Source organism: Kogia breviceps, chromosome 18 (assembly GCF_026419965.1).
Source record: "Kogia breviceps isolate mKogBre1 chromosome 18, mKogBre1 haplotype 1, whole genome shotgun sequence".
Classification (NCBI taxonomy): domain Eukaryota; kingdom Metazoa; phylum Chordata; class Mammalia; order Artiodactyla; family Physeteridae; genus Kogia; species Kogia breviceps.
In genome coordinates, this window is record NC_081327.1 from 56540572 (window position 1) to 56562170 (window position 21599).

Consider the following 21599-nt stretch of genomic DNA (forward strand, 5'->3'; position numbering starts at 1 on the left):
ACAGAATACTTGACATTTACAATTCAAAATCAAATTAGCAGAATATTAAATATTTACAAAACTATATCTTTTAAAAATATTTATAAAGTTACATGCAATTTTGTAGAATTGACATAAAAGAATGGCTCAAAAATGGGAGAATTTTCCTTCATTCCTAAAAAGAAAATATGTCCAATAGAAGCTGTGAAGATTCTTGAGTGTACACGAGGTCTTCAGTTTCAGTACCAAAGCCTGTCTTTGTGCATCTAAGAACTTGACGCATGTGAGGGGCTTAACACCGGGGTGACCTGGCAGGCGCGCCCCTCCCTCCAGTAACAGTGTAGTAACATTGACCTTTGGCCTCAACCAGCACAGTAAGTAGTTTGCGAGTGTTGATTAAAGATAACTCACTTTGATTCAGAACCCCGGGACTTTTCAGTAATGGAGCCTCTTCAGAACCCATGGCTTTAACTGTCCCCTGCCTCATTCTTTGGGAGTCACCTGCACCTTGGAAAGGACGGCCAACCCGCTCAGGCTCCACAGGCCCATCCCCTGGGACGGGTGGTCGAGCTGAGCAGGGTCACGGTTTCCCTTACAGCCTTTAAGACTTCAACACGTAACGCCATCGGTTATCAGCGTGTAAAACTAGCAAGGCGTCAAATAAGCCCCCACGGAAGCAGGAGGAGTGGCAAGGACAGGGAGCGAGGAGGGTGCAGCCACTTCCCGCTCGGCAAGTGCTCACCGGCAACGCTGCAGTGAGCGGACAGATCTAAGCCTCGGTCAGCCTGTGCTCAAGCCGCACGACGTCAGGCAAAGTTACCACCCGCTGTGCATCTCTCTACGTACGTGCAGCGTAAACTAACGAGGTGGACTTCTTGCGATCAAGGACCTAGAATTCTAAATAGTGAATTAAAATACTGAAGCTACTAACTACTGTATTAACAAGCTGACTCGTGTAATTTTTTGGAGATTATAAATGATGCTGGTTTTTTTAAATACCCAATCACATGTCTGCTTTCAAGAAAATAGCTTTGTCTTTCTTATTCTAAGTGCTAGCTCCCATTTTCTCAGTGCTCTTTAGCAATTAGAAGTTTTTAACATTTATACACTTTCCAATGTTCAATATTATCATAAAATAAAAATTAGAAAATAAGGTAGAAAATTGAGTGTTCTGCTTTAAAAAAAAAAAAAAAAAAAGATTAGTGTTTTATCCCAACGTTGTATTCTACTTCAATCTGTACATTCCACTTTCCCCATTCTTGGAGATAAAAAATGGGGTTAGAAACTTTAATAAAATATGACAGACTACACAGAGCAAAGTGGCTGGTGCCACACCTACCTGGTTGCCACAGCATTTGGAAACTGAGCCCACAATTTCAGGAGGATAATTAAGTAGTTGAAAGGGTCAGTCTGATCTGTGTTTCTAGCTGATGAGGACGTCCGCGGAGGAAATGCCAAACGCTCTTTAGGCTCACTGACTGTGGTTGCTTCTGGAGAGAAATTTCATCAGAGAATACCGCTAGCAAATATTCCCAAGTTCAAGTATGGGATTCGCTTGGGAAGAGGTCTCAACGGAGTGGCAGCTGAATGCTTGGTGTCCTGGTGTCTCACATTTACGTCTTAACCATTCTCAACTCGGAATGGCCTCACTGGAGACGCCACTCTGCACATGCACTTTCAAAGGCAGCTGGAAGTTTCTCTGAGACCTCTGATGACTGGAACACAGCCACACAATGTCTGAACTTATTTCCCTCAATCTGAATGTCATACTTCAAACTGAAGTTCGTTTTAATTTTTTGTCGTATTTAACGCTAACCTCTAATATTTATCAAAACAGTTATAAGGGTAACGACAGACACACTTTCATTCCCCAATACTGACCACTAAAACAAAAAACCTAAATATGATTTTTTTCTTTTGTTATGAGACAGTTTTCAACATTTTCACTGTGTTGAAACAGGATTTATTTAAAATAGTTCTTTGTTTAAAAAACCAAAAATTTTAAAAGTTTGGCTTTCAGCACATATCCAGGCCACTGGCCTTCAGAAATATTAAAATCGTAAACATCAATGAACACTCTTAAGTCTTCCTTAAACATAATATGACAAGTTCCAGTCTAGTACTCTTTAAGGCAAAGTTGTGTCAGTTCTCGTAATTTTGACGTTTTGTAGTGTTTATAATTTAAGAGATCAGTGTAACATTCCCCCAAAATGCTGTTGTAAGCATCATCATTACTTCAAAGCTGTATGTAATACTGTGTACCAGGAAGAGAGAGAAGAATACAGAGGTCTGTCAATTCTGCATTGCATAGAAATAAAACTCTACTAAAATAAAACTCTTAAAAACTCTACTAAAAGCCTTTCATAAAAAAAAAAAGTAACCGCTTTCTGCTTTAGTTTCCATGAAGCAGGAAACTCATCTCAAAATGTGAAGCCTTACCTCACAATGCCTCAAATCCTAGGGTTTTCTTTTGATTTACACCAATTTTACATGAGGCTGATTGTCCCATTTTAAGAGTGGTCTGAGTATTGTGATTTTCTTTTTTAAAATAAATATTCCACTGGAAAATCCCTGGGCAAGACCTTACCAATCAATATTTTAATATTGAAGGCTTTAGCATTTAAAACAATATTGTTTGAGCAGAAAATTCCCTTTAGCCTTGAAGCTTTAAGTCCCAAACTTTCGGACCAAAAGCTCTCATTGCAATGGGGTGAAACTGAGAGCTGTGTGGTGGACTTTATTTCCCACCTTGGTAAAACTAGACTTCTGCAGATCTTGTAGCTCTGTCCTGTCCGTGTATTCTCTTTCAGAGTCTTACCACTTTCTAGTGTAGTTTTCCAGGTAATTTTTTAACGGAACTAACTATTGATACACAGCCTAATACAAAAGAAGTTGACAGGAGAAAATTCCAAATCGTTTGCTCAGAGATTATAGGACTGTATTATTGTTGTTGAAATGTCTGTCTCAAGTGTGAATCCATTAGCAGTGAGCCTTGGGGTCCTTGGGAAGTCCAGGGGAGATAAAAGAACTTGCCAACTTGGCTAAGGATGTGCAGCATCCGTCAGTGCCGCCCACGAGGTGTGCTGCTATCGCGTCTCTGCCCGAGTTCCTTCGTGGTGGAAGACGACAGGACTCAAAGCTCGGAAGGGCTGGGAAGGAAGGTGTCCTCAAAGCTTTGACTACTAGGGATTCTCTGGGACTTGGACCCTTTTAGAAATCAAGTTGTTGCAAGTAACTATTTCTATTTAGTAATGTAGTTTAAATTTATTTGCAGGAAAAAAAAAAACCAAAAAAACAAAAACCCTGAAACTGCTACAAGTGCTTTTAAGGAGGGAAGGAAGTACTAAAATCTCTGTGGTGTACTAAATCATGTAGCCTGCTGGTGCGGACTCTAAAAACGGATTCTCTGAGCGTCTTGCACTGACTGGTCTCGGGGAGTTTGTCTCCCAGAACTGCAGAGATTGACATCAGTTTACATTCTTCGGTAAGTGCAATCCTTAAAAAGCCCAGAGCTGAGTTCCTAACCACTTTAAGAACGAAACAGAACAGAACAGAACAAAACAAAGGCGACATTTTCCCTCACCAGGGGTGTCAAGAGTCCGACTGGTAGAACTCCACTTGGAGAACTCCGACCTTCAGTTCTCGATTCCAACCTCACGTAGCTGCCCTGGAATTACGTGTGAGCCTAGAAGGACCAATTACGGCAATGCTCTTCAGGAGACGGGAGGTCTCTGCACTGCAACCAAGGGTGGAGGTGGCCAATTTTCACCCACAGTGGAGATACCCACTAGGCCAGTCCTGACATCAAGCTCCCGTCTAGGATTTTGGCAATAAAACTGAGTCTGATGCATTCCTACGCTAGGTTTTCTATCCAGTCTAGTAAAGTAAAGCACCTTTGGATTAAAAATATTGAGCTCAACAGCAACTAGACTTCTCAGTTTTGTATTTAATTTTCCTTAGGTCTCCATGGCTTAATAGTGTTCTGTTGCCAGAGAAAAATATCAATCTGTGGAGTCCAGACTTTCTGCTGGAGGGGCATATTTCAACCTAAAAGTACCTAGAGAGGGGGGAAAAAAAAGAGATCAAATTTGAATCACCATAAAATTACTGCCATGACCTGTCCAAAGTTATTTCCAGAGTCACTGGTCAAGGTTTGGGTGCTGGAAATCTAGACCACCTGTTCTGACCACTCCCAACTCCCCTGGCTCCACCCCGCAAACTGGACAGTCATCTTAACAAGTTTATCGAATCAGAGAAGGGGTGAAAAAGACTGAAGCGTTCCCAGTGTGTTTCTTCATTCTTTGGGAGCTCAGACAGCCCAGAACTGGCCCCCTTCCTTGGGACAGGGCACGGGAGGCCTGGCCGCCACCACAGGCCTCTGGGCTCGCTGCGTCAGGAGATGCAGCACCACCTCTATCAACGGGGGCGGGGGGGGGCCACAGCCCACAGTCTCTCCACCTGCCACCAGACCTGATGCCGAGTTGTCTGCAAAGCTCCCCGGGTGACTAAGGGGCACAGGCAGGTCCGGAACAGCCCTCAAAAGTCTCCGGAGAGCAAGTGGCTGGCTATCAAGGTCGCAGAGTGGGCAGTCGCGGGCTGGGGCCAGTTTTTCCGGCGCCCAGCCTAATCGCTCCAAGAGAAACAGCAAGAGCAAGCCTGGCGGGATAACCACAGCAGACACACGCTTGACTAAAGGAGACGAGAGAGAGTAGCAAAGGGGGAGGGGCGAAAATGCAGCACAGAGAGTGAGGACACCACGCAGCCGCCACACAACACCCACGGCCGCGGCCGCGGCCACGCTAGACGGGGGAAGAGAAGCGGGGACAGCGAGTTCCACCTGTAGCGCCGGAACTCACAGGCCACGCCCTCGGTTCTCAGTTGAACACCGGCGGTGGCACTACCTCACCCATGCTTCCTCCCCAGTCACGTGGCACAAAATAACAGACCGAGGAGCCACTGGGCCACAGCCAGCTAGCCACACTCTAAACTGAGGAGCAGGCCGAAATCACAAGGACCGTCTCAGGACCCAAGCAGCCCTTCTGGGGGCTGCACAGCCCATCAAGAGTTTCGTGCTTTTTCAGAGAGCATTTGAAAAACCACTTCTTGCTTGCTTTAAAAAAAAATAAAAACAAAAAATAAAAGGAAGTTGACTATTACTTTCACAGAAAGGACACTCCTGTCTGGAGCGCTCCACCTCGGGGGCCTTTACCTTGCCGGTTGAAGTCCATGGACGGCTGCTTGCAGTCCTGAGCGCGGTGACCGGTGGCCCCACAGTTGTAACACGACAGATTCCCACTCTTTTTGTGACTGGAGCCATTGCTACTGCCCACCAAGCCCTGGGCCTGGTAGACGCCCGCCGCCCCCATGAAGTTCTGCACGGGCGGGACGGTGAAGGCCGACTGGCCGCCCAGCACGGGCTCGGGGCCCACACCGCTGCCGTAGGGCGAGTGCACGACCGGGAAGGCGCCGCCGCCGTACTGCTGGGCGCCCACGTAGCCGCTGCCGCACATGGGGCTGAAGGGCAGGAACGGGAAGGGGAAGACGGACGGCCCCGAGAACGGGTGCTGGAAGTAGTTCGCGTAGCTGACCGTCAGGCCGCTCGAGCCGCAGCTCCCGCTGCAGCCGCAGGACGTGCACACGACGCAGCCGGGGGGCGGGGCGGGGGCGGGCGCGGGCTGCTGGGGCGCAGGCTGCTGCTGATGGTGGTGGTGGTGGTGGTGGTTCTGGGCCGAGGCTGGGAGGTTTCCGGGGGAGCCGCCGCCGCCGCCACCGCCACCGCCGCCGCCGCCACTGCTGCTGTAGAAGCTGCTTTCGGGGACCGAGGAGAGCGCGGGGCTGGAGCTGGGGGCGGGGCAGCTGGGCCCGGTGGCCATGTTTGCAAAGGACGTGGCAGGGTGGCTACTGGCAGAGGCAGTGTTGCTGTTTGCACAGAAGCTGCCCTGCAGGGGGCCCACGGGCACACTGCTCATCGCAGAGAAGGCAGCTTTGGTGTTGGCTGTGTACAGGGCAGTCCGAGGGTTTATTATGGCAGGGGGCACGCTTATTTGCACGTTGCCGGAACAGGAGGTTTGCCCAGAGATGGCAGAATCTGCAGGGACAGATGAAGACACCAGAAGTTTGATGGGTGGCCGAGCCACATGGAAGACGGTGCTGGACGTCCCTGCGGCAGCGGTGCTGGCCTCCACCACCAGGGCCGGCTGCTGCGCCGGCTTCATCACCCTGTCCAGGGCGGACGCGTGGACGACTTTGGTGCGGGGACCAAAGGAGACGGAGGGCGACACAGAGCTGCTCTCGGTGAGTCCAGAAAGGACCTGCACGGGCTGGTGGGGGGTGGATGCGGGTAGCACGTCCATCATGGCGCTGCCAAAGCTCTTGTCCACTTTGATGCCGCTTCTTGGTCCAGAGACTTTACTGCGCTCCTCGAGCGACAGCAGCGAGTGCACAGAGGACGAGAGGAGCTTCATGTCCGCGCCCCCCCGTTCCGCCTTGTGCACGGAGTTCAGCATCCGGATGGGCGCGATGTGCGAGGCCGCCGTCATCATCTGCGGGGGCAGCGGGTGGTGGCCCGACGGACTGGAGCCTGCTTCATTCTGCACGGGGAGGACCTGGGCTGTGGGCCTGGCGGAACTTGAAGCGAAATGGTTCAGCAGCATCACAGGCTTCTCCTTGTCAGAGCCCTCCAGGTGGATCTCCACACCTAGAGAGGTGGAAACAGCGTCAGCACAGGCTCCCCAGGCCGGGGCGGGGGCAGCACACAGCGCGAGCCGCGCGGGGCGTCCTTACGTCTGTCGCTCTCCTCCGCGCTGTCCGAGCTCTCCTCCCGGGCCTGCGCGCCCATCGGGCTGGGCGAGGGGCTGGAGCACTCGGAGGAGCTGCCCTCCCGGGCCGTCTGGTGAGGGGGCTGCTCCACCTCCACCCGCAGCGCTGCGGAGACGGGGCGGGTGAAGCCCAAAGGCGGCGCCGAGGCCCACGAGCCGCGGGACCCCGACGGGGGCTGCGCCAGCCAGCGCTGACCGCGCCCGCCTCTCCCACCTGCGTGCCTGCCTATCGTGCTCGTCTTCACAGCAACCCCGAGGAGCCAGGTCCTATCCCGCCCCTATTCACACAGGGCCGAGGCTCACAAGCTCGCCAGGCGGCGGACGCACACGCGGCCCTGCTCTCAGCCTCCCCAAGCGAACGCTGCAGGACAGGAAAAGGACCCCCAAAGCACCGGGTGCTGCAACAGCCGCCCTCCACAAACACAGACCTCCGTTTTCTGAGGCCCAGGGACATAAGACCTTTTCAGTCAAATAGGCACTGAAACGATGCACTGACATTTTTTCTTCCTGGTTTACTGTCACTCTTGATATTTCTAGCGCATGAGGAAAAACAGCAGAACAGCTTTCACCGTGGCCCTCCACCTCCTACCGAGGAGAGGACGGCAGGGAGAAGAGGAGGAAGGCTGCGGGTTCGGCAGCAAGGACTTCAGGATGGACCTGCAGGGCAACGGCCTAAAGCCACCTCTCCACACCTGCCACGGTTGCGGGCGGGGGTGGGGGTGGGGGTGGGGGGGGGCGGAGAGGTTTTCATCTATTTTGCATACTTCCTACTCTTTCCCTTTCACCAGAGCAGTTTCTGGGTCTAATGCTTTTGCCCAAACCCCTTCAGGCGAGTCACCAGTCTCCAGCTTCTAACCCAAACGTCCCTTCTATTTTCCTGTCGCAGAAACTATAAAAGCTAAAATAATGAAAAGTGACTCTTAAGTACAATAAAATGGAAACGGAAAAGTCCCAATTTGGGGACTTCAGTGGTGGCTCAGTGGTCAAGAATCCACCTGCCAATGCAGGGGACACGGGTTCAAGCCCTGGTCAGGGAAACTAAGATCCCACATGCCACGGAGCAGCTAAGCCCGTGCACCACAACTACTGAAGCCTACGTGCCTAGAGCCCGTGCTCTGCAACAAGAGAAGTCACCGCCATGAGAAGCCCACGCACCGCAACGAAGAGTAGCCCCCGCTCGCCGCAACTAGAGAAAGCCCACGCGCAGTAACGAAGACCCAATGCAGCCAAAAGTTAAATTAATTAATTTAAAAATAAAATAAAATAATGAAAAGTAACTCCAAGCACTAGAAAACAGAAAGGGAAAAGGGGCGTGACCTGTGGCCTGGCCCTCCTCCGAAGGGTCCCAGGTCCAGACGCACCCGGCCCCACCCACCTGCAGCATGGCTGCTTCGCACCGGCTGCACAGGCCCCACGTGGCTGGTGGGGGGAACGCGGGCCACTCCGCTGCTGCTGACTGGGGGAGGGGCCGAGGGGTTCAGGCACCGTTTCTCTGACTTCTCCCTGTGCGACAGGAAAGCACACCAACAAGCGAGCGTTCAGTTCTGCTGCAGAGCCTCTCTGTGTTTCAGTCTCTGCTTAAGAAGCGTGATTTCCGTCAGAATATCTCCAGGGTGGAAGATAACGCATTCTGACTTGTCAGCTTCACTCTAAAGGGTCCTTCCGAGCAAACCAAAGCCACATTTGTAGAATCTTAAGAGCATTAATTAAGGTTTGATAAGCAATGAGCAGTAATTAAGTCCTCCCATCTGTTCCACATGTTAGAAACTAAAATGAAGACACATTTCGTAAACAATCTCACACTCACTTCTCCAGCTCCAGTTGAGTCTTGAGCTTTTTCTTTGCGCCCATGGTGAGGGATTCAAATTTATTTAGATCTTCTTCCGTAAGGCTCAGAAACTTCCAAACAAATTACAAAGTTTGAGAATTAATTAGGATTCTGAAAACAAAGAACTTGGAGTTTAATTTCATAAACGTGTTCTGCCTCTAGAATATGTAAACAGATCAAACTTAACTAGATAATCAGAGACCGGGGAACACTGTAAAACATTTACTTGCTAAACGACTTGGTGTCCAGGGTCCAAAATATAAGACGCCCACTGTGCGTCCGAGGGTCATGGGCTGTGTCCACTGAGCCTTCAGCACAGGCGTCCGAGTGACAGCTGGGTGAAGACGGGGCACCTGGAAGGTCGGGGCTGTGCAGGCAGGAGACTGAGACAGCGCTCTGCCTCTCAACTGCTGCAGAGATGCAGCTGGTGGAAGTGTCTCCCCTCCCGGGGCTCTCCCTCCAACAGACAGGAGCAGTCTTCTTTAGGGTCTCTTTTCTCTTGCGATCACGCTCATTTTAGGGACAACGGCAAATTTGTTGGGTAGCCAGTGATCCAGAAAAGTAGATGCCATCCCGACTGAACGGCGACCTAACCCACTGGCCTCGTACTAAGAAGCAAGATGACACCTGGTTCTCACGAGGGTCCACGACATGACTTGTGATCTTAGCCTTTGCAACTCCCACGTTACACTAAAACTTTTTAAACTGATCGTGACCAAGGTTAGTAAAATCTGTGGTTTTAAAGACTTGTGAATCCTAAACTGAGAGTACTGAAAATTTACTTAAAATGTGTTTTTTATTAGCAGTAAAAGCTTGATTTCTAGATTCTTCAATTGCAGGTTTTTGGACAAACGAAACGTTTGCAGAGATAAAAGGCACCAAGTCACTTTATCCAGCAGGGGGAGCTCAGAGTTCAAACATCACATACAGGTCCAATTTACTTCTACCAGTGACACTGAAACTTAAGAAATTTCATAATTTTTTTAACAGTGAAAAAATGCTCCTTGTCCAAACTGTACTACAGTAAAAGGTAAATGCTGTGTAGGATTGCTTGAAAGACATAAAATTCATCTATTCCTTTAGCCCTAGGAGCCTACAGGAAGGCAGGTCATCAGACACCCCTTTTGCACTGGGCTCTTGTAAAAGGCTACACTGAGAGGCGTCTAAGAAAGGGGGACGCGGGGCCCACAATTCACACCTCTACCCACTGAAGGGCTGCTGGAGACACAGCCCTCAGTCACAGACAGTGAGTGTCGTGTTTGGGAAGACACCAAACTATCTTAAGAAAGCTGTTTGTTTACAAACAACTGTGGTCCAGTTTTTGCTTCAGCTGCAGGCAGCCTCCAAATTCAAATCCATGGCCCCTCCAGCAAGCTCACAGGACTTGTGGAGACACGCATCTGCAGGTGTTAAGGACCAGGTGGTATGACCTCCACGCCACACGCGCTGCAGAAACCCAACTCAGTTCCTCTAGGAATAAGGTCCAAAGAATGACGGGTTACCTGAGACAAAAAGCGCGTTCTCCCTGCCTGCTAGTAACCAACGTACCTTCTCCATCGTGAGCTGTTTGAAGACGGGATAGTACTTGTGCAAACGCAGTTTCCGAAGCCAGTCTAAAATCCCATTTTGCTCCTGGGTCTGCGGGGCCTGCAGGCTGGAAGGCATCAAGATGGCGGGCGAGCTGTCCATCGGGGTCCGGTAGGCCAGGGCTGAGGCTGCGCCCCCCGCGTGCGAGCAGTGGGGCAAGGCGGACGCGCTGGCCGGGTGCTGCACGTGGTGCTGGGCGCCGCCCTGAGAGGACGGGATGCCGGCCACTCCGCACACAGGCCTGCGAGGACAGCAGACAGGTAGTTTCCAAAAGACCACGGCCTCCACCGAGGACCAGCTCCTACAGCCTGGACTGAATCTGCAGCCGTGTCCACTGCTGGTGCCAGAGCTACTGCCACCACCACCCTGGGGGGAACGTCTGTAGGTGTGGACGTGTGCGGGCACGGACGTGTATGCACCCATCTAGATGCTGCGCTTGAGTACATGTGTACGTATTATGTATATGTACATGTCTGCGTGTCACCACCAGACTTTTGGCTTTGCTGCCTAGTTTCTTTCTGTTGCTTCTATCACAGGATGATACTGATAATCATATATTAAAACTAACTCCAAAATCTTTAATATTCAAATTAATTTTTTTTTGAAAAGTAAATTCTAGAAAGCTGGAAGGAGCAAAAGCATCACTCTCTGTCCCTGCCCCTTCCACACTAACTGCAAACGGACACATTACATGCTTACACACTCCAGGCAGAGGGTGAAGAAAGTCAGCACCTTCAAAGAGCTCACTACCTGACTAGAGCTCACGGAACCGTGTGTGTGTGCGCGTGTGCGCGTGTGCGCGTGTGTGTGTGTGTGCGTGTGCGTGTGTGCGCGTACACATCGTCTGTGACGTTAGCCCACTCTGATGCTGTCAGTCCAGATGTGCAGTCTGTCTGTCACCCGAGCACTGCCGCCATCACTGCCGGGCCCCGTGCTGCCAGAGGGACGTCTAGAGCAGCGACTCTGGCCCTTCGTGGGCTTAATTGCTCCCCAGGAGCTTGTAAAAATGAAGATTCTCACAAATTTTGGTTTCCCAGAACATGCAGGGCCCAGAAACTGGCATCTGCAATAAGGGTCTTTGGGAATTCTAATTCCAGGGGCTCAGAGAACCACTTTTTTTTTTTTTTTTTAAGAAATCGAAAAGTGGATTATCTCCATCCAATTCTTCTCTCAATATTATTATTCAAGACTAAGATCAAGAATGACTTAACTCGGGCTTCCCTGGTGGCGCAGCGGTTGAGAGTCCGCCTGCCGATGCAGGGGACACGGGTTCGCGCCCCGGTCCGGGAAGATCCTACGTGCTGCGGAGCGGCTGGGCCCGTGAGCCATGGCCGCTGAGCCTGCGCGTCTGGAGCCTGTGCTCCGCGACGGGAGAGGCCACAGCAGTGAGAGGCCCGCGTACCGCAAAAAAAAAAAAAAAAAAAAAAAAAAAAAAAAAAAAAAAAAAGAATGACTTAACTCTAGAAACAACTATTTACACAAAATGAAAAGTAAGCTCTGTAACAAGGCTGACTGGACATGTGTTGGTTACATGGTAGAAGTCTCACCTTCCAGACACGCCCATCATGGTACCGACTTTAGACAGGGAAGGGTTGCCAGGACCTACAAGTTAAAATAGATAAAATTTATTTACAGACCATAAAAATGTTTCTCCTTTTATTGAATTACATTTTACAAACTCACTTGGACTTTGAAGCTGTTGGGTGGGAGATGAAGTGCTGAAAAATTTCTTAACATGGTCATTTTTTAATATGTGAGAAGGTAATGAAGCCAAATACCTAGAAATGAAACAGAGCGGTTTTATCAGCATTAAAACGCGTTACCACAAAGTAACTGGGAGAGAAATTTTAATTTTCAATTGATATACATAGCAGAGAAAAACTAAACAGAAGTGCCTTAACCTATATTCTTCCTGCTTTATGCAGCTTCATTCTTGGTAGTATCCATACTGGTTCCTGGTGCCCCTCTCCTTATGGACACTGCATGACACCGCATGAATCGAGTCTTTCAGGGCCCACGCCCCGGGCCACGAGCACAGCCGGGGCCGTCCCAGCCGCCGTGTGGCCCTCCGGTGTTGGCCCCAGTCCCCGGGGCCCTCTGTGCGCACGCGCAAGACCAACGCGCCAGGACGCCATCACGGGTCCACAACCACTGGGCCCAGGAGGCTTTTTACTAGGTCCTCATTTTATCCTTTCAACGATAGGACAGCAGCGGATTTTATTTCATTAAGACCGTCAAAATTACATTAAATGGTGGCATACACTCTGAAATTCCTTCACTTATACATTCTCGACATCATGCCTAGATTATTAAGATCCTTCAAATTCTCCATAACTGATGAAAATCCCTAGAGGCAAACAGGAGACCTGAACCACCCAGAGCACATGTCACCTGCGGGGCCCCTCAGATGAGCAGGCAGCTCACGCCTGGCCCCGCCCACACTGCAGAGGGCCGCCGGCCGCCGCAGCACCGCACGGGGGCTGCTCGCTGGGCCTTGGGGGGGTGAGGAACAGTACCTCAGGTCCGCTTCCAGATCCATGTGGTTTCGCTCTACATAAAATGATTCTGGGCCAGCTAAGCAAGGAATGAATTTCTCCAAATTTTCTTCAGGATACAGCTGAGACAACTGAAAGACGAAAAGGCAAAGGCAGTATGTCAAAATTCATCTTACAGAACCAGAGCTCCTCACTGTGGGAGACACTTGGGCAGGTACCGGCTGCTGACACCTGCTGCCGCTGCGATTCAGGGAGCCACCTGCGGTTCTGCGTCCACTTGGGACGCAGAAAGCAACAACCCACCGCAGCATCAAGAAGCAGATCAACACCCCACACAGCTGTGCCTGCTCTTGAGCCCACCAAAGGGCTGAGCCGCAGGGCCACCATGTGAACCGAATTCCAAGAGGGCCCTGCCCCTCTGAGGAGACAGGGCACGTGGCCTGTCCCAGCCGTGGCAGAGCGCGAGGGAGAGGTGGCTGCCGTGCCACACGAGCAGGCAGAAGAGACCGGCTGGGAGGCGCACAGCGCCACGGGCTGCGCGTGCATCAGACAGCGGACAGCCAGGAGCCCAGACACGGGGTCTGTGTCCGTTCCCGAGCTCCCTCCACAGGCGGGGAGGCTGGAGAGAGTCTGCACAGGTGGCACACGGGTGGGGCGGCCGCCCCTGGGGGCGAGGCTGGACACCGCATGCCCTTCCCTGGAGCCTGCTCTCAGTCCAAAGTGCAAAGCCCTCAACCCGCTGGGTGGGGGCGGGGGGTGAGATCGCTCCTGCTCCCAGAGCGCGAGCAAAAGCCCACGTTCCTGGGGGTGAGGCGGAGGGCCCTCATGCCCCTGGAGGAGGGGGAGGAGAAAGTCCTCCCGGTGCCAGGCCACGGGCAGAGATGCCCTGCTTCTCAGGGAAGAGAAAAACGAAACCCCTCTGGACCCAAGGAAGGGGCAAGAAGCCCTCCTGAGCCGAGTCAGCTGCTGCTGGGGAAGGAAGGGGCGGGGATGCTGAGAAAGGCCCTCCACGACCCTGTGGCTAGAGCTGGGGCCGCACCAGGAGGACGGGGAACCGCCGCGACCCTCACCGCACATCTATCACCAGGCAACAAGTAACAGCAGTCTCCCCAGGGAGGGGGGAGTCAACGGAGCAGGGAGACCCCCTCTGTGCCACAGGCGAAGCAAGAGCACTCCAGGCTCCTCTCAAGGCTCAAGGGACCAGCAGGCCTCCCTGGAGGAACCTGAGGCCTGTGGTGCAACAGCAAAACCCAAACCCAGCTCCGCTCCTGATGAGATCAACCTGAAGCCCCACCGCTGGTCCGAGAGATGCAGCAGCAGGCCCGTTTCCAGGCTAGCTTCTAGACATGATGTCTAACGTTCAGTCAAAAATTATAAGATAAAAAACAGGGGGGAGGGCTTCCCTGGTGGCGCCGTGGTTGAGAGTCCGCCTGCCGATGCAGGGGACGCGGGTTCGTGCCCCGGTCCGGGAAGATCCCATATGCCGCGGAGTGGCTGGGCCCGTGAGCCATGGCCGCTGCGCCTGCGCGTCCGGAGCCTGTGCTCCGCAACGGGAGAGGCCACAGCGGTGAGAGGCCCGCGTACCGCAAAAAAAAAAAAAAAAAAAAAAGAAAAAAAACAGAGCAGGGGGGAATCTATTGTCAAGATAATCATCGGAACCAGACTGGAAAATAACCCAGATGTTGGCACTATCAGACAAGCACTTGAAAATACCTATGCTTAACATACTAAAGGACTTTGTTTAAAAAAATGAACAACATGCATGAACGAGTGGGAAATTTCATCAGAGAGATGGAAACTTTATTAAAAGACGTATCAAACAGAAAAGCTACAGAAAACAAAAGAACAAAAAACCCCAAAACCATGGCACTAGAGATGAAGAATTCAGCTCATCAGCAACCTGGACAGAGCTGAGGAGAAATATAAGTAAACTTGAAGACAGGGTCAAGTACATATAAGTCAAGGCCCAGGAGAAGAGAGAGTGGGGCAGAAGAAATATTTGAAGAGATAATGGACAAGAATTTTCCAAAATGACTGAAAGACAGCAAGGCAGATACCAGGAAAGGCAGCGAAGCCAGAGCCAGGTGAATATCAGCCACTGCAAACACCCAGACCAAAGAGTGGCAAGGTGTGCCAGCATCAGCGCAATCCGGAGAAGTGCGTTTTCACGAGACGAGAGGACAGGCACAAAGGAGAGGCAGGTCGGTGTGCTAAGTGGTGCAGGGGAAACAGGCCAGCCCCGGGGAGGACCAGTCGCCAATCCTAGAAAGCACGGCACGCGTGGCGCCCTTCAATGTACGGCACGCCTGAACAAGAGACACTCAAACAACGTCTGCCCAAGCTTCTCCAACAGGCTCCATCAACTCGGTTTTCTCCTACAGGAGTGCGTCCTTAATTTTATAATCCAGTCGCAAGCCACACTTTACAGACACTTCAGCTATGTTATCCCCCACAACAAAGGCGACAACTTGAGCTGCACAAAGCTTCAGCTGCGGCAAAGAGAGCGGTTCACTGCTCCGGCACAGGCCAGGCCAGGGGACCGTAGACACACAGGTGTGTACGTATATGACACATGTACATGGGGGTAAAGAGGTAATTCTTTAGCAGTGCAGCTTGTTCAAACGATATGTGTTGAATCAATTTTAAAGCAAACAGGTTGTACATCATCTGTATTTCAATTTTAAAAAAGAAAAACAAACAGGAAAATTCAATGTGTAAACGGAATAAGGTGGAAAAAGGTGAAGTGTCTGCCCACTGCTGCCACGTGAGCCCCTCCCTCAGCCTCGGCTGAGCAGTAACAAGCCACCACCAGCCAAGCACCCCTCGGGCACCCTTGCACTCGCATCTCCCTGTCCCACCTCGCTCTCCACAAGCGGAAGGAGCGCGGACCGGGGCCCCGAGGGCCGCCCGCCCTGCGGGAGCACGGGTCCCCGGCGCCGCGCTCACTGCACCCGCCGGAGGCTGCAGCCACGGCAAGTACTCGGCAGTCCGGGGGACCGCGGGGAATGAGACCCTTTTAATTTTCGTAAGAGCCCTTAAATCACCTTACCTTTGAAATAAATTCAGTCACTTCAGAGGAAGATTTGGTTACTGATGTTATTGCAGAATCAGACCACAAGACCTTAAAAACAAATAAACAAACAAACCTTAAAAACAGACGCCACATACTTCATTCCCAACACACCTGTCCAGGGATTCACGGCCGGAACCGGCGCGGCAGCGGGGCGAGCCCAGCGCGCCTCTCGCAGGGCGCGTTTGTACACCCCTCGGCTTCTTACAGAAAGCACGTTCCCGTAGCTCAGGTCCACTCAAGCTTAACTGGCTGCTCTGCGCAGTTATTCAAGGATCAGCGCGTCACTCAAGCGTGGAGCCCGAGGCTGCTCCTCAAAGCGTCGGAAAGGCCCCGGCGGCCCCGACTGCGAGTACGGCTGCGAGCGCGCCACCCTCACGGGCACCTCCTCTGGCCGGGTCAGCCTACGCGGCTGTGGACGCACAGTCAAGGCGTCAGCGGAAAGGAGCTCGTCCAAACAGCAAGTACCCCGTACACGCTCAGGGCCGGGCCATGCCGGCGGGAGGGGGCCAGGTCCCAGGCCGCAGGAACCGACAGAGCTGGGGCGCTGACACCGGCCGGGGCAGCCGGTACCAGAAGAGCGGGGAGCATCCTCCACGGCGGGGGGCGGGGCAAGACTTCAGGGAGAAAACCTCAGAAAGGCCTTTCTGGAAATTCTACAAAGCCCGGTGTGTCTCTTTTTCCTTCCTGCACCTACGACAGCGGGCAGATTTAGTTCACGACTCCACAAACGGACGGTAAGTTCCCGGGGGCAGAGGGCCTCCCTGCACCGAGGAACGTGTGCGCTGAACACAGAAGGCGCGAGACGGACCGAGGGGCCAGGATGAGACGGGAGGGAAGCGGGGCCCGGGACGAGAAGGGTTAAACCACGAACGAAGACGGTTACCCTAAAATCCAGAAGCAGCGTTGGAGGATTTCAAGTTGGGAAATAAAATGACTGAGAGTATTGTATCACCAATAGGAGAGCGCTGCATTTACACTGATTTAGAGAAAACAGAGGTTGGAGACACCAAACAACGCTCACGCTCTCCGCCCACCCCGCGCTGGCCTGCATCTTCTGAGGAACAGCCCATCGTGTTTGCTGACGGGCTGCGGGGCCTGAAGGGCTGGCCTCTCTCCTCTCTGTTGAAAGTCACATGAGTTCCTCTCTGTCCTGGCGGTTGTCACATCACATAACAATGACTAAGGTACGTTTTTCAAGCCCCCACAAAATACAAGCCAGTCAAGGAAAGGGACCTCTCTTCTTCACCTCTGAATCCCCTGTGCCTCCCAGAATTTATCAAGGCAAGTGCTGGCATTTTTGAATGAATGTGCTGTGCCATCCAAAATCTACCTGCACTAAAATTAAAGTACCTACACCATTTTTTCTGTCTGAAATAAGTAAATCTTTTCACAACACTAAAAAGTTTGGGGGAGAGTGAGCTGCTACCCACATAAAACACCAGTAACATCCATGATTAAAGGTGAGAACTTTCTAGCATTAGATGTATGACCCAAAGTACTGCTGACATGGTGGTTTTCAAAGAAAAATATGCTGCATGTCACGTGGCACGAACGCACCCTAACCCAACTAAAGCATGAAGTCCAACACCCCAATGGTGAGCGCAGCATGGACACACCATTCTATGCTGGAACAGACCATCTGCTTCCCCGACAATTACATATTTTAAATAGGCACAACCATTCTAGGTTGTCTGCTCCTGGTATGTTTTTCTTTGACTTCCAAAAGGACTTGGTGCTCCAACCAAGGGCAAGGACTGGAAACCAGCAGACTTCAGCAGCACTCCGCTCTGCAGGTGACACAGGCTGGCCTGACCCAGTCCCCTGGAGGGGCCTGGACACGGGAGAGCAGTCTCGCGTTGCGCCACGTGCTAGAGACACGTGATCTACCGCGTCCAACACAGCGTCGATCGTAAGCTACCCCACTCTGTTGATGCACCACCGAGAAGAAACACTGCCAATCGAGTGACGGCACAGTATTTTTCTGCCACCCACAGTCGCTCAAAGAGCCACTGAGACCTGCTGAGACGGACTTTAATATACCTTAAACATACACAAAAAAGCATGGGGACTTCCCTGTTGGCACAGTGGTTAAGAATCCGCCTGCCAATGCAGGGGACACGGGTTCGAGCCCTGGTCTGGGAAGATCCCACACGCCGCGGGGCAACTAAGCCCGTGCGCCACGACTACTGAGCCTGCGCTCCAGAGCCCGCGAGCCACCGCTACCGAGCCTGCGCGCCACAACTACTGAAGCCCACACGCCTAGAGCCTGTGCTCTGCAACAAGAGAAGCCACCGCAATGAGAAGCCCGCGCACCGCAACAAAGACCCAACGCAGCCAAAAACAAAACCAAAACAAAAGCACGGTATGCACAGAGTAGATAAGGGTACTGAGGATTTCTTCACACTCAGAGTCTAACTCCTCTGACCCACCGTCCGTCTCCGCTCTCAGCACCCTCTGGAGAAGGGGGAGCAGCGTCTTCTTCACTCACACAGGCAGCAGCTCAGGCAGAGGCCCTGCCACTGCTCAGGCCACAGCCCTCACGTGAGCAAGCAGCCCGGTGCCACCAGACCTGCCAACAGACCTCTGAGGAGCTCTGAAGCCGGATACAAGGACAGGCAAAGCAGTCACAAAGCACAAGGCAGCCTGGAGGTGGCACGGACCATGCACTCAAAACTCATTCTTAAAACTAAAACCTAGCAACGATAGTCTCAGTGAACTCAGGGCAGAAAGCATCGCCAAGAACAGGATGCTATGAAAAAAGAAGTGCCGGGGAACAAGAGGTCTTCGTTGTTAAAAACATGACAGCAGAAGTGAAAAATTCAATTCAAGAGATGGAAGATGAGGAAATCTTCCATAGGATAGATCAAAAAAGTCAAAGGGAAAGAAAACAGAGGAAAAAATAAATAAAACAGAGGACCAGTCTTGAGGTCCAACAGGCAGACAGCAGGAGTTCCAAAACAAGAACACTGAGAAAAACAGGACAGAGGAAACCAAAAGGAATGATTCAAGAAAAGGAACTCAGATTAATGGGCTTAAAGTTAAAAGGGCTGACTTGCGTCTCCGCACAGTGGATGATAACCTGCACCCAAGCCTGGCTCTGAGAGACGTGCCAACGCTTGGGACTAAGAGGAGATGCTAAAACCTTCAGAAATTATAAAACAGGGCCAACACCGGATCAGGAGTCAGAACAGATGCATGCTTCTCAACAGCAACACTGCAAGACAGTAAATATGAAGTGCTTCCGCGTCCCCAAGGAAAAATGGCGCCTGGTCTGGAGCTCTGTCCCCAGAGTCCCATGCCAGGCCGGGTGGCTGGAGACACTGCCAAACGTGAGAGTCAGAAACTGCCTCCCCGGGACCCTTTCTAAGAAGCTACTAGAACAACTACTAAAACCCAGAACGCACCCAGGACGACAGATGAGCTAAGAGCTGAGAACAGGGTGTGAGAGCCGGGAGGGAGGAAGGGGCCCCGTGGGTGACGGTACAGGGGCCCCACAATGAGACGGCACCAGGCCGAGTCCAGTTCGGAGCAGGGCCGCAGCTCCAGAGACGAAACCGGTGGAATGCCGGACGCATTTGAACACAACCAGGGAAAACCGTAGGAGTGAAGCTGTTCTCTAAGTACTTGTTCACAAGCAACAAACAAACACAAAGGGACAATTAACTCCAGTTAGAATAAAGTATCGGAAAGGAAAGGTGCCAAGCATACACCGCATGGCTTGGGTAGCAACAACCTTCACACAGTCAGGCTAATCATCATACAAGCAATGCGACGTATTTTATCACAAGAAACAGCTCCCTGCCCCTCCGGGAGATGTGGGCAGCATTACTGGACTCTGCACACACAGAGCTGATGAAAACAACAGTTAAATTTTTAAAAAATTAGCTGTCAAGACTCATCCTTAGCTAATAGTGATAAAATATTCAGAGCAGTTAAGATTGTTTCAAGATGAAAAACTTTTAAAGAAAAGATACAGCGCTAAGATAAAATGTAACGTCTGGGTTCTTAACAAAGACTGGCATAAAAAGAATGGGTGTTGGGGGCTTCCCTGGTGGCGCAGTGGTTGACAGTCCGCCTGCCGATGCAGGAGACACGGGTTCGTGCCCTGGTCCGGGAAGATCCCACATGCCGCGGAGCGGCTGGGCCCGTGAGCCATGGCCGCTGAGCCTGCGCGTCCGGAGCCTGTGCTCCGCAACGGGAGAGGCCACAACAGTGAGAGGCCCGCATACAGAAAAAAAAAAAAAAAAAAAAAAGAATGGGTGTTTTAATTAGCATTGCTCCACAGTTCCTTTGAAGTCAATACAACTCTCCCGTCCACAGGCATTTCAAGTGTTTGGGTAATCTTCTGATGTTTCTTTCCCACCCTGTCGTTCGTGTGTAATAACTATACTTCAAAAAAGCTTTACTTATTCAACAGTGAATTTGAAAAGCTGGTAAAATCTGGACATTTCACATGTACACAGATATAAAATAATTTTATATTCTCAAAGATTCTGTCATCTTCTTCCTGTATTTGCTTTCCTCAGTAACTAGTCATTACAACTTCAGCAAAAACAAGACCAACTCCATGAAAAAAAAAGAACAGGAAACGCAAACTCTTGCTTGTAGCCCATTTGTTGCTTACGTCTTCCTATAAAAGAATAACCTTTCATTTGCATCCTGGAAAACAATGACACATACAAACTAAAACCAGAGATAAACAAAGCTGAGAAAAAGGGGAGGGGGGAAGTCACTGGCTTCTCCTTGAATAAGTGAAAGCTTTCAGAAAAAAAACACTTCTCGAGTGTTCCTATACTATTAGCAATAGAGGGAGGGGTACGTCTCACCATGGTAAGGCAGACACTCCTAATAAAGTTCTTTATTGTTCTGGCCACAGTACAATAGCTATTTATATCCATGTTCAAAAGACAACCTATTTAAAGGACAATTTATCCTAATTATTTAGGGCTCTGTGGACAAAAATTAATCCTCAGGTAATTTTTTTTTTTTTTTTTTTTTTTCTGCATTGGGTCTTCATTGCTCTGTGTGGGCTTTTCTCTAGTTGCGGCGAACGGGGGCTACTCTTCACTACGGTGCACTGGCTTCTCATGGTGGTGGCTTCTCATTGTGGAGCATGGGCTCTAGGCGCGTGGGCTTCAGTAGTTGTGGCATGCAGGCTCAGCAGTTGTGGCTCGTGGGCTCTAGAGCACAGGCTCAGTAGTGGTGGTGCATGGGCTTAGTTGATTTGCGGCATGTGGGATCTTCCCGGACCAGGGCTCGAACCCTTGTCCCCTGCACTGGCAGGCGGATTCCTAACCATTGAGCCACCAGGGAAGCCCTGGCAGATGGATTCTCAACCACTGTGCCACCAGGGAAGTCCCAATCCTCAGGTAATTTTTTTAAAGGTTTTATTGAGTAAAACTGACAATGAAATGCACATATTTATTTATTTTTTTTTTTTTTTATTTTTTTTTTTTATTTTTTGCGGTATGCGGGCCTCTCACTGCTGTGGCCTCTCCCGTTGCGGAGCACAGGCTCCGGATGCGCAGGCCTAGCGGCCATGGCTCACGGGCTTAGTTGCTCCGCGGCATGTGGGATCTTCCCGGACCAGGGCACGAACCCGTGACCCCTGCATCGGCAGGCGGATTCTCAACCACTGCGCCACCAGGGAAGCCCGAAATGCACATATTTAGAGGGTACAATCTGATCCGTTTGGACATACGTGTATAGCCATGAAGCCACCACTCGAATCAATATAATGAACATATCCATCACTCCCTCCCCAGGAAGCTGCTGATCTGCTTTCTATCACTGCAGATTATTTTGCATTTTCTAAATTT

General features: G+C 51.2%; 1 protein-coding gene across 3 annotated transcripts in view; it reads right to left on the reverse strand.

Annotated features, from left to right (window-relative positions):
* Positions 1 to 2536: 2536 nt before the first annotated feature.
* The window catches only part of ZCCHC14 (zinc finger CCHC-type containing 14), a 58335-nt gene continuing 39272 nt past the window's right edge, over positions 2537 to 21599 (reverse strand). Inside the window, exons 4-13 of one of the 3 annotated variants that reach the window (XM_059045893.2) lie at positions 15757 to 15828; positions 12729 to 12838; positions 11896 to 11990; positions 11760 to 11814; positions 10174 to 10453; positions 8605 to 8696; positions 8173 to 8300; positions 6763 to 6903; positions 5189 to 6676; positions 2537 to 4036 (exon numbers count right to left, since the gene is read on the reverse strand). In XM_059045893.2, coding sequence (XP_058901876.1) covers positions 3981 to 4036; positions 5189 to 6676; positions 6763 to 6903; positions 8173 to 8300; positions 8605 to 8696; positions 10174 to 10453; positions 11760 to 11814; positions 11896 to 11990; positions 12729 to 12838; positions 15757 to 15828 — 2517 coding nt within the window. In that variant the 3' untranslated portion in view covers positions 2537 to 3980. The remainder of the gene's footprint in view (positions 4037 to 5188; positions 6677 to 6762; positions 6904 to 8172; positions 8301 to 8604; positions 8697 to 10173; positions 10454 to 11759; positions 11815 to 11895; positions 11991 to 12728; positions 12839 to 15756; positions 15829 to 21599) is intronic. The other 2 variants (XM_067018548.1, XM_067018549.1) reach the window with 2 other exon arrangements.